Source organism: Spinacia oleracea, chromosome 1 (assembly GCF_020520425.1).
Source record: "Spinacia oleracea cultivar Varoflay chromosome 1, BTI_SOV_V1, whole genome shotgun sequence".
Lineage (NCBI taxonomy): Eukaryota > Viridiplantae > Streptophyta > Magnoliopsida > Caryophyllales > Amaranthaceae > Spinacia > Spinacia oleracea.
The window spans coordinates 133198721-133211822 of NC_079487.1; the positions used below are offsets into that span (position 1 = coordinate 133198721).

At 35.3% G+C, this 13102-nt stretch overlaps 2 protein-coding genes across 3 annotated transcripts; one reads left to right on the plus strand and one right to left on the minus strand.

Moving 5' to 3' along the window:
• Positions 1 to 7643: 7643 nt before the first annotated feature.
• LOC110799227 (uncharacterized) lies at positions 7644 to 9174 on the minus strand. The gene is made up of 2 exons (XM_022004445.2): positions 9024 to 9174; positions 7644 to 8370 (listed from the first exon to the last, which is right to left on the minus strand). The coding sequence occupies exon 2, from the start codon at positions 8338 to 8340 to the stop codon at positions 7792 to 7794; it is 549 nt and encodes a 182-aa protein (XP_021860137.1). The 5' UTR covers positions 8341 to 8370; positions 9024 to 9174; the 3' UTR covers positions 7644 to 7791.
• A 2180-nt stretch (positions 9175 to 11354) lies between these two features.
• LOC130466230 (uncharacterized) lies at positions 11355 to 12921 on the plus strand. Of its 2 annotated transcripts, none has more exons than XM_056834929.1 (2): positions 11355 to 11488; positions 12173 to 12921. In XM_056834929.1, the coding sequence occupies exon 2, from the start codon at positions 12190 to 12192 to the stop codon at positions 12709 to 12711; it is 522 nt and encodes a 173-aa protein (XP_056690907.1). In that variant the 5' UTR covers positions 11355 to 11488; positions 12173 to 12189; the 3' UTR covers positions 12712 to 12921. The 2 variants fall into 2 exon arrangements, with proteins under 2 accessions (XP_056690907.1, XP_056690908.1); XM_056834930.1 differs by having other exon boundaries at positions 11405 to 11488; positions 12181 to 12921.
• The last annotated feature ends 181 nt before the right edge of the window (positions 12922 to 13102 follow it).

The window sequence follows — 13102 nt, forward strand, 5'->3', positions numbered from 1 at the left end:
GATTCCACTTCCAGTTCCTCCAATTCATCTCTCCCTTATCCTATTATCAGACAATCTGCAAGAATACATAAACCACCAGGTTACTTAGATGCTTATGAGTGTTTTGCAGTTTCATCCACCAACACAGACACCCCTGTTGTCACCAAGCATTGGTGTAATCTAGTTTCATATGTCACATTTCCAGATGAATTTCAAGCTTTTTTGTCTCAAGTTTGTACTATCACAGAACCAGTGTCCTATACTCAAGCTGCTAAACATCCATTATGGCTTGAAGCAATGAAGAAAGAACTGGAAGCCTTGGATAGAAACTACACTTGGGAATTAGTGGAATTACCAAAAGGAAAAAAGGCTATAGGGTGCAAGTGGGTGTTCAAAGTGAAATTGAGATCCACAGGTGCACTGGAAAGGTGCAAAGCCAGATTAGTGGCTAAAGGGTACAACCAGAAGTATGGTATTGATTATGAGGAAACTTTTAGCCCTGTTGTGAAGATGAGTACTATTAGATGCTTGCTAGCAGTTGCAGCTAGTAGAAAATGGCCCCTTTTTCAGCTAGATGTCAATAATGCTTTCCTACATGGGGATCTCAAAGAAGAAGTGTATATGCAGATGCCTGAAGGGGTAGACAATCCAACCAACAAAGTTTGCAGATTGGTTAAATCCATTTATGGCTTAAAACAAGCATCAAGACAATGGCATGAGAAGTTGTTGACTGCTTTAGAGACACAAGGTTTCATACAATCCAAGTATGATTACAGTTTGTTCATCAACAAACAAAATGGTCACATCAACATTGCAGCAGTTTATGTAGATGACATCATTTTGACAGGAACAGATGTTGATACACTGAAAGCATTAAAAGCATATCTTCATCAAACATTCAGTATCAAGGATCTAGGGAGGTTAAACTATTTCCTTGGTATGGAGGTGGGCTATACTACAGATGGGATTATTCTGAGCCAGAAGAAGTTCACTAGAGAACTTATTGAATCTTGTGGTTTTGATACCACTAAGAGAGCAATCACTCCTTTGCCCATGACTGTTAAATTATCAAACACAGAAGGAGAGTTCTATTCTAATACTGAGAAATATAGGTCTTTAGTAGGAAAACTCAATTTCCTAACCCACACAAGACCTGACCTTTCTTATGCTGTCCAAACTCTCAGTCAATTTTTGAAGAATCCTAGAGAACACCATGTGGCAGCTCTGCACCACACTCTAAGATATCTAGCACACACTGAAGGTCAAGGGATATTGCTGAAAGCATCAGATGCTGTTAGTTTACAAGCATTTTCTGACTCAGATTGGGCATCTTGTCCTGATACTAGAAGATCAGTCACAGGGTACATTTTATTGCTTGGTGGATCACCAGTCTCATGGAAGTCTAAAAAGCAAGGGACAGTTTCTAAATCCTCTGCAGAAGCTGAATATAGAGCAATGGCAGCAGCTGCCTCAGAAGTTACTTGGATTGTCAACCTGTTAGAGGACTTGGGAGTTCATCATTTGAAGCCAATCACACTACACTGTGATAATCAGTCAGCTCTCCACATTGCTAAAAATCCAGTGTTTCATGAACGCACTAAACACATAGAGATTGACTGTCACTTCACCAGAGATAAGGTTTTGGAAGGGCTACTGCATCTAAATTACTTGCCTACTCAGCAACAATTAGCAGATATCTTCACTAAGCCATTGTGTTCTACACAATTTCAGACACTTCTTTCCAAGATTGGAGCTTGTGACGCCCCATCTTGAGGGGGGATGTTGATTATAGCATTATCATTCTATGCATACTAACAGTTTAGTGATGCTGCTTCCCTAATGTTGTAGTGTTGCTGCTGATGCTATGCTGTTGTTCTGCTGCTGATGCTGCTTTGTCAGCATACAGTCAGCAAGTCAGTTATGAGTTTGTTATAACAAACTTTAGAACAATCTAGATCCCTAAGCTGTACTATATATACTTCATTGCTGTAATAATTATATTATCATAAAATACAGAAAATCAGAAACTGAATTCTGCTTTCTTCTTCTTCTCTCAATCAATACTTTTCTATTCTGTTTCGTTTTTCTTCAATTCCGTATTACGTATCGATAAGGTTTTTGCTTCCCGGTTAATATTAAAGGTCTATGTATCTTGGTAATAGCCGTTTATGAGCTGTTTAAAAACGTTTGGTACTCAAGACAGAATGAAATAGTTAGGAAACAACAAGATGTTACTTCCCAATAAATACCTACGTACTACATGTGAGGTGGATTGAAAAAAAGAGGATAGAAAATACCAATTTATAAAATTTAGGAGTGAACTGAAACTTATTCACCCGAAATTCGCCAAATTTGGATTAGCCTAAGGGTAAAGCGGGTGGTAACGCCCAAAAAAAAAAAAGTTTATGAATTATTCCCACTGTTGCCAAATGATTTTAGTGTGAAACCTTTATTGGACTTATAAATGGACCGAACTCTCCCCCTACTTATTAGGTTGCATTTTCCTAGGCCTGTTCATATTTCTCTGAAAGCTAACAATCATGTTAGCCAACCACTAGATATGATCTTTATTGCACATAAATACATATAATTTGGAAGATCCAAAAGTATGATATACATCAAATTTTTACAAGTTATACAACACATATATTACATCCATTTCATATAGATCTTTACGGTTACTATTTGCACAAATATTAAGACAAAAGTAGAAATTTGTCTGAATATAATAAAATATGGCTAAAGTAATAGAAATATGTAAACATGTGTGTGAGTGTAAGAAAAAAATGAATAAAGTAATAGAAAATGCGTGAAAAATTATTAATATTGTGGGTAAGAATGGTAAGCTAGGTAGTAAATTTTTATGTCCATTATAAAACGAACTATACCGAAAAATACAAAGGTCATTTTGAAACGGAGGTAGTATAACTTGAAAGATCCAAGTGTATGATATACACCAAATTTTTACATATTACACACCACAATTGTGATTTTAAAAATAGTAACCTAGGGCATCACGCGCCCGGGTCCAAACACTAGTTAAAATTAAGAAAAGGGAACTTTGAGACGGCCTGATTTCCCAAATTCCCCCTAACAGCTCAAGTGGCTTAATTAAAGGTGTATAAATATGAACACCAATACACAAGAATTATATATTATCCAAACTCACCAATTTATTATACACACTAATTAATTACAAAAAGCTAATTAAGTTATGTCAACCCCAGAGCCAGAGGCAGAGCCAGAGGCAGAGGCAGAGGCAGAGGTAGGTGATATCAGGTACAAAACATACGAACTCCCACCAAGTTTAGGCGAAAATCCCTCAGACGAAACCCTCAAGGCCTTATTTTCAAACTACGGGTGGGTTTGGTTATGCCAAATCACCAACAAAACCGGCCATAATATCAATTTCTACAACCCATATTACGGCGTAACCGGCTATATAACTCCCGGTGCAACAGAATCTTACAACAGCAAGGGCTATCTCCCTTATTGGAGCCATTCTAGAAGGTACGAAATCACGTACTACAATACGGCTTTCGAGGAGTCGAAAACGATGACTATTAAAGATCTTGATGGTAACTGGTTGTTGTCGTTTGAGCAACCTGGTGTTGATGAAGATATTCGTGAGGTTCGACCGGTTTTCGTGCTCGTGGCTGGGATTAACCTGACTATTAGTGATAGCGGGTATGAGATTTTTTCTGTTAGTAGGAATTGCATGCAATCACGCATATCTTGGCAGAAACCTATCAGGGAATGAATTGAATGACTACGTACTGTTTGGTTTGCAAGATTGCGCGGTTTTTCTCTTAGGCTCTGTTTGGTATGACGAAAAATATTTTCGCCAAAAACAAAGAACAATGCCTAATTTAATTTGTTTTCATTTATGAAAGTTTGGTGTTTGTTTGGCTTGTAATCTTTTTTTTTATTTTTATGTTCTCGATTGTGTAATTTTGTAAGAAAGAAAATGAGCATTATGTTGTGTGGTCTCGTAACATTAATTCCAAACTACTATCTTTATTTTTGAGTTCGCAATGATATATATTTACCATTACTAGTTGCACATTGAAAAATATAAATATTAATTCTATAATAGACTAAACAAGAAACTGTAAAGATCATTATAAAACATACTAAATTGGAAAGTGTAAAAATGGCGCGCTCTTTAAGCCTCTTCGATCGAAGATCTTTGATTAGTGTATACTCTTTCCAATTAGGTCTTTTAGTTTGAGTCGATATCACATGCATTTAATTTGATTATTAGTGTCGATTAACCTTACGGTTTTTAGGGTTTATGAGGAGTTGACGGTGGCGGATCCTATTGTTCAATAACATAAACAAACGAAGTGTTCATGAACTTATAAGAAAGAGTATATGTATATTATATATTGTGTTCAATCTATTAATCAGCCTTCAAAAATTGTTCAATGTTATTGAAATTCTTTTCGTTGAAAGTTACTAGTACAAGATAATTTGAATCTAACACATACGATTAAAATCAAACAAAAGCTTTCGATCTTTCATCAAAGAATTGATCGTTGCGTATCGAATAGTTTGTATATCTTCTTTCATAACCTTTTTGAACGAGGGGTTTATGAACATGTTGTAGAAGTGAAAAAGATTCTCTGATTTGATCACCGAATTGCCGTCGAAAAATTACTCTTGCCAAGTAAACAACTAGACTTTTTCAAAGTGAGGATAAGGTTATATATCTCTTGAGAGTTGAGAGGTTGGAAAGTTGTTAATTAATTTGGTTTTTATTTTATTTAAATCCAAGAGATTATTTTATTTGGACTTGAAGTCGTTAATTTGAATTAAATTGGAAATTATTAGCGTGCAATCGGCCGGGCATCAAGTATCATATCGTGCTAGATACATGTCGACAACTACACAAGAATATACGCGGGAATCTAGCATTAATTGTAATCTTTGTTACACCTTCTTAAAACTTTACCACATAAGTTAGTTGACATTCACGTACCGAATTATCACAAATAATATTGATATGTTTTTGAACCACAAAAAAGCAATAATGTGGAACCCAAAATGTACCCAACACTAATATACGTAGTATTACTAGCTACAATGCTTCCTCTGTTCTTTAACGTTCAACTCACTTACTGTAGATTTAGTAATCAATACAAGGAAAATGGAAGTACCATGTGGGTTGTTGTCAAAACAAAGATGTGAATATGTAGTGTTGTTCATTTGCCATTGGCATGCGATCGTCTATCCCGACACGAGCCCTTCGTAAACCCGATATGGCACAAGAGTGAAGGCACGAGAATGGGCTATTATTTTAGAAATTTGGCACGAGCAAGACAGACCTAAGCCTAACCATGCATCATCCCACTTATTTTTAACCAGTTAAAAAAATCTTAAAAGTAGTAAGGGGGCCGTTGACGGAACATGTCCGGCACGACATTTAATTTGAACCTATCTCTCTCTTTCTCATGTATGACTTCTAAGAAGGTACTTAAAAAAAAAAAGTTCAAAGTAGTTACATTGTTTAATCATAAATGAACTCATAGAATGGTGTATAAATATAACCATGAATAAGCATTAAGGTAACATAATCCAAAGTATTTGAATTTCCTCTTAATTAACCTTGCATTAATCAATTAAATTAAACATTATGTCAACCAATGAGGTGATGGATGATCCCTCTTCAGAAACATCCCTAACTGATTTTGGTTCACTATACTTGTGCGAAATCACAAACAATTCTATCCACCATATCAAATTCTACAACCCATCAAACAACAAAACAGGCAGAATCAAACCAGGAGAAACAGAATCCATCGACAGCAAGGGCTATTTTCCACTATGGAGCCACCCTCGAAGGTACGAGATCACGTACTACATCGAAAATTACAAGGAGTGGAAGTCAATGACACTTAAGGATCTTAATGGGAACTCGTGGTTGTCGATTGAGCAACCCGGGATTGATGAAGATATTCGTACGATTTCTTCATCGATCAACCTTATTGTGAAAGATAATGGTTATGAAATTTTTAGTCCCGAATATAGTTGCACTCAAGCAGCTCTTATACTTCAACCAAGGTACTAATTATTCATTCGGATATCGCTTGGTTTTGATCATGTGTTTGTGCGCATGTTTGTTTTGTTGAATAAATTTAACTACCTTATTTTTCATCCTCGTATAGTCGTATACATATCATGTAAGGTATTGTTATTTGGTTTGTTTCTACGTACAGTTTAATACTTCATCCGTTCTTTTTCTATTGCATAAAATATTTAACTTTTTAATGTTGATTGTATCACGTCATTTGACCATCTTAATGTAAAGAAAAAAACAAAGTCAAATAAGATCGATCTTATTAGATGTGTCTCGTGTGATTTATACGTACTTTTACAAATATAAACTTTTTGTAATTTATTGCCAATATACAGCTATGTCCCCCCCCCCCCACACACACACACAAAAACAAAATAAAAATTTGGCTACGGCAATTAATGATCAAAGCTAGTTATTGTAATAGACTAGTTAGTTAATTGAGCGGGCTAGTTTGTTGAGCGGACTATCTGTAGATATATCTCAAGCAAGTTTGTAATAATGGGAACTGAAAAATTAATAAAACATTCTGAACCGGTAGATCAATATTAGACCTGGGCTGGTCGGGCCATAGTCGGGTCATGAAAGGTCGAAAATTGGACGGAACAAAATAATTAGCGGGATGATTATATTGTGGATGACCGGATGCATGGGTCATTAAACGAGAAAGAAAAATGAAAAAGGAGAGAGACAAAGGTGTAAACAAGTTATTACGAAGCTATATATACATACGAAGTGTACGTTTTTGTATCATGATTATTTTACTTTTCAAAAGTATTCGGGACGACCAAAGTTTTTTCAGTGGGTGCTATTTATGCTGCACCAATAGGATTTTAATCTAAAACATTCTTATATTATTAGTTATGTGATGTAAATTAATTGTGTGAAGTACACCTAATGCATGTGATTAGGTAATATATTACGAGCAAAATAATAAAAGTGAAACATAATATTATATGTTTAAATTTTTTACATTGGTACCATAATTTAGATTTTTCGTCATGTGAGGGCATGAGTATTATGGAGTACATAATTTTACTATTTATACGTTTGGTTGTTGAGATCGATAATGTCTGAATTTTCTTTACATGAACTTTGTGAATAGTTTTTCTTGCCTATTACTACCTCCGTTTCTAAATGATCTTCACACTTTCCGCCTTAGTTCGTTTCATAATTTTCTTTACACTTTACTTTGTGTAAATTTATCCAATTCCGACTACATCAGGCTTGAACCGAGACAAAATAATCCGCCGACATAAATCTATACTATATATTAAAAGGCGTTGATAAGCAAGTCTATGTGCCACTTGGCACTCACACTAATCTCATTCAATGTTCTATGTCATAGAAAATTATTTAAAAATGATAAATATGTATGATATAAGTCTGGAACCCATGACCACTAATTTGTAAACCAAACAATTAACCACTAATCCAAATCAAATTATATGTCATCTTTTCATAACAAAATATAATAAATGACAATTTAATAATTACGGAGTATTTATTCAAAAAATTTATCCGTGTATTAACCTGGGGCATCGCCCGGACCCGCATACTAGTTCGATAATTAAAACCCGATACCAAATAGAAAGGAGGATGCTTAAAATTCATTGACACTTCTCATTAGAAGAAGAAACAATCACATAGTTATTAAACAGAGATGGCTTTTATTAGCTAGCACACGGACATACATGTAGCTAGCATCATAGTAACAAAAGTTGAAGATGATGAAATTACTTATTAGTCCATGTAAGACTTGCTATAACAGAGTTCCAAGTAGGATCATAAATTTCATAGCCATCATCATTCACAACAAACTCAATTTTAGCCCAATCAGATAATGCTGCAGGATTAGGAGAAACTTCACGAACATCTTCATCAGGTTCATCAGTTTTAGAATCCCTAACAGAAGAAGTAGACATCAACCAATCTCGTTCAATATCATTGATAACTAATTTTGTCCATTCGTCGAACATTGTGTTGTAGTACTTGATCTCGTACGTAAACGAAGAGCCATCGTACGGGAGATAACCTACGCAGTTTTTAGACTCCGATTGCCCGCTTTCGATTTCGTCTTCTAGTCTTGCTTCGTATGGGTTCGTGAATTCGAGTGTGTGGCTTGATTTGTTTGTGATCTTTTGTACTTTTATCCATCCGTAGTCCGACAACCAGCCCGTGATATTTTCTTCATCACCCTCCAATTGCCTTGGTGGCTGCCTACTTCCCTGCTCTTTCTTTGGCCTATAGTTGACCTTAATCTCATCGTTGTTGCTTCCCGCCATATTGTTGATTGATTGATGGATTGATTACAACTGCAAAATCAATCAATTTTAACCAAGAAAATTAGCATTTTGTTAGTTGGAGTACTTAATTCAGTACACAATCAGTTCGATAATAAATATATACTACTCCCTCCGTCTCCGTCCCTTGATGTTTGCCTCATGCACAGATATTTTTATGAGAAGTTGGGTAATTAAGTACGGATTATAATAGACCTTGTCATCTATAGCTCGGCATGTTGGCCCGACCCTAAAAAGTACGCGCTTAGACAACCTCAAACACGCATTTTTGACCCAAACCCAACCCAGCCCGAAAAAGTGAGGGTTTAGACAATCTCAAATACGCATTTTAAGACCAAAACCCGACCTGGCCCCAAAGTACGGGTTTGTGCAATCTCAAATACGCATTTTTAGACCAAAACCCATCCTAGCCCGAAAAACACGTCTCGTCTTGAAAAGCCCGTACCAAATTTAGGGGTTTGGACAAGAGTTTGTGTGTTAAAGCCCGACCGGCCCGGATTTTGATCTCTAGAGCATTATTTAGAACAAATAAAGATGGTGACGCTAAACACATTTTATGTGAAAATAAAGTTTATTTTTAGTAAGTTGACAATCTTCTATAGACATATCAAAATGAAATATAGGATAAATAAAAAGAGGCAGAGGGAGAGAGAATATGTACTTACATTATAGTTTTTGAGAGAAGTATTACATGCTCTCTAATACAAAGCGGGGGGTGTTATTTATAGTTCATCTTCCAGCCTCCCTTATTACGGAGTAAAAAGTAACAACCAATATGGTGTGCACAGTGCACTTGTGGCTAAGCTATGCGTGTGAACGAGGAGACTATTTGCTCGGTCATTTAAAATAATTTTTGTGTGGTACTCCCTCCGTCCCGGAATACTCGACCCGGTTTGACCGGCACAGAGTTTAAGGGACTTGAATTGACTTATTTAATTTATTATGTAGTAGTTGATAGTGGGGTATTATTTTAATGTAGTTAGTGGGAGGTGTGTTAAGAGGTGGGGTTGGGGAGAGTAGGGGTTGAATTTTTAATTATTTTTTGTATGGAGTAGGGGGTAGGTGGGTTAATAGGGGTGGAATGAGAAATAATATAATATTGTTAGAATATTTCCATTTTTAGAAACAGGTCAAGTATTAAGGGACGGCCCGATAAGGAAAACAGGTCAAGTATTCCGGGACGGAGGGAGTAGTTCACAATTTGTGTAAACTTTCACTATTAGTTTATATTAATGTAATTTTAAACACTTCATCCCTTTCGAAAATATCACACCATTTGTTTTTTACACTATACACACTACGAATTTGGCAATTTTTTGTTTCCTTTTTTATATCGATTACCTAATTTACATATTTTCATAGTAAAAATATTGCATTGATAGTAAAAATATTGCGATCACTAATATCCTACGTGGCGGCTATATGTACCAATTAAACTCCGACACGAAAGATTGCGACAATTAAATATTGTCGCAACTTGCGACCTTTATCATCACCCAATTAAATTTGTGTATTGGATGAAACTACCTAAACATATTGGATCGGGGTAAAATTTGGCGAAAATTAGATCAGATTGGACTTAATATAATATGTCATACGGAGTAATTGAATTGTTTTAGATGGTAGTGTCTAGCATTCTTAAAACACAAATTCTTAATTACATCTGGTGTACAATAAATATTAGGGCGTAAAGTTACTCTAAAATGGATAAAAATATATCCAACATAATGTTAAAATTATTTATTTATTGGTTGTTTTTTCTTTTTAATAAATGTTATCTCTTTGAAATTATGCATTATATAAAAGTAACCATATCCATCAAAAATTACTTCATAATAAATAAAAGCTTAATCAAAATATGTACGACAGATATACCCCAATATATAATAAATTTATTGTACAACGAGATATACCCCAATATATAATAAACTTAATATACAACGAGCATAAGGCATCATTGATTAAAATATTCGAAGTGAAGTAATTTAAAATAGATTTATACGAAGAATTACGTTTCTTTGTCAACATATATATAATATTAATGGGTCGGCCAACTTTATACTTAATGAAAATCCTTTAAATAATGACAAATTGACAATAATAGTAACACTAAATCCATGAGAGTTTGGTAGAGTGCCCGTATGTTTGTCATTTCTTGCAAATTTAAAATGACAATTGGCGCTAGTCAATCTCTTAATCAATAAAATAAAACTTGAAAATGTTCGAAAATGCTATAAAGTCCAAATATGTCTTTTGAACTTTTGACAAACTTAACAGTGATGGGTAACCTAACAACAGAAGAGACTGACTAGGGTCTAGGGGTAGATTTAAAAATATACGCAATATTTTAAAATGACAATAGATACTTATATCTTACTTCTTTTTTAAAAGTTCTTTACGCTTTGGAATATGTGTCGAAATTATGGAAACTTTGACTGTAAATTCTCATCATAATATACATCAAAACGTTACATGTAAGATCTTACTAGATCAGTCTCGGTATGTAGTTTTAGAATATCAACTTTTTATAATATTCTCACCTACGAAATTAGATATATTAGCAATTAAATAGTGCATTGGAGTCCGTGTAAATAGTAACTGTAAAGAACTTTCTGAAACGGAGGTAGTAATTAATAAAACAAGTGTGTAACTAAACTCGAAATTAATGGTTAACCGAACACCAAGACCCCTAATCTTATTGCAATTTTATGAATTATTGCAATAAATCAAACATGTGGAGTATTGTCACGAACTAGAAGGTGTACCCGATTATATATAACACTATATCACTACAAGAATTTGTATCTTTAACGACAACCTAATTACGACGGGTTAAAGGTACATTTTTACGATTAAACAGTTTATACTTTACAATTTTTTTGTAAAATGTAAAAAGTACTCCCTAACTCGTATCCCTTATCACAAAGACACAGAGTAATAGATTTATATAATTAATAAATAGACCCTGATGACCATAAGGTTAGCTAGAGATGCGTACTCTATATATACATAATTGAAATATTCACAAGTATGCATTACTCCGTATAACAAAAGCTATAAACATCATAGAGTCAATTAGACAACAAACTTTCGAGCTAGTCCTAAGTTGCTAACCAGAGTTATCAATCAAGTAAGTTTTTTTGTACGTACGGTATGACGTTTCCTGTGTTTCTTTTGGTTCTTTTTGTTAGTTAAACTTTTTTTTTTTTATCTTTATCTTGGTAAAGTTTTCTCTTTATACCTCACACAATCCCAGTGTAACACTCTCTTTTCTACCAAGTTTTTTTCATATTACACAAACCTCGCTTGTTTTACCTTCTTACTTATTTTCTTTTCTTACACAAAACATTTTTGGACCGATCCCAGGTTACAATCCACGACTTCGTGCTCGTCTAGGGCCGAGTCAAGCCTTCGTGCCTATGCCCATTTTCACTAAATTTAACGTATCTTATCGTCTCGTGCTTAAGTGCTTTGTCATGCTTTTTCCAAACACATGCTGCTGAGTCCAGGTCACATCCCACGACTTCATTCTCGTGTCGGGCCTCTGCCGGCCAGGCCAAGAACCCAGGTCACAACCTATGACTTCGTGCTCGCGTCAGACCTAGTCGAGACTAAGTTTAACGTGCTTTATCGTGTCATGCGTCGAGAAAAAAACATGTGGTCGAGTCCAAGTCACGGCCCACAACTTCATTTTTGTGCCGGGCCTCTAGCCGGTTCGGCCCGCCCCGGCCCAGAGCTATCTCTAATCTACAACCGTAACCAACAGAAACAGAGAGTATACTTCCTATTCAATTAAATTGTGTTTTGTTTTTAGTTTTACAGAATCGAATCATGGCAAGCAATAGCGATGAGAAAACCCAGAGTTTGGGTTTGCCGGAGCAGGCAGCTAACGAAGAGGCGGTAGGCTTGTTTGATTATGGTTGGATAAAAATAGTAAAAATAGTAAATAATACCAAAATCGATGTAACCTTTACCAACCCAAACGGGGACAAGACAGGAACCATCGAACCGGGTCAATCAGAGAGCACGGACTGTGTTGGTTGGGTGCCTTACTGGGATTCTTCAAAAAAGTACACCATCAAGTTTTTTAATGATGTTCATAACGAGTTTAAAGAAATTAGCATGGTCGATTTAAAAGGTGAATGGAAATTATCGTTGAAAATGCCAGAGGTTCAAGAAGATAAAAGGGTTGTTCGCCCAAAATGGGGTCCTAATAAGGAATCAGCCCTTCTTAAGATCACTGTTTTTAATAGGTATGATGGTTTTAGTATGAAATATTCTGGGTATACTCTTACAGATAATGATTCTAATTGGGAAATTGGCGAATTTTATGAATCTAAAAGGGATTGGTGAATGGTGAAACTCTCCTCAACTAGTCAACCATATGTATTTGGTCAAACTCTCCTCCGATAAACTTATCGTACGATTGTCCCTTTTTAATTTGAGTGTTAACCAATGCCTCCGATTTCTGGAGTATCAACAGAAACTGTTACGAGGTACTGGAGTAATGTATTTTTCAATTGTAATTTGTAAGCTTGAATAATTATCGTATTTTGCACGAAACTCGGAACACTGCAAGAATTTGTATCTTTAGCGACAACCTAATAACGACGGGTCAAAAATTCCGACGTAAAAACCTTTTGCGACAGGGATAACAACTAAACAAAAACGGGAACAACCGTCGCAAATATCTTTTACGACGGGTTACAACTAGATTTTCCATTAACGACGTCCCCTTTTAGGA

What these genes read in the sequence shown, in the direction of transcription:
- LOC130466230 (XM_056834929.1), top strand. Translation starts at nt 12,190, where the DNA reads ATGGCAAGCAATAGCGATGAGAAAACCCAGAGTTTGGGTTTGCCGGAG.
- LOC110799227 (XM_022004445.2), bottom strand. Translation starts at nt 8,340, where the DNA reads ATGGCGGGAAGCAACAACGATGAGATTAAGGTCAACTATAGGCCAAAG.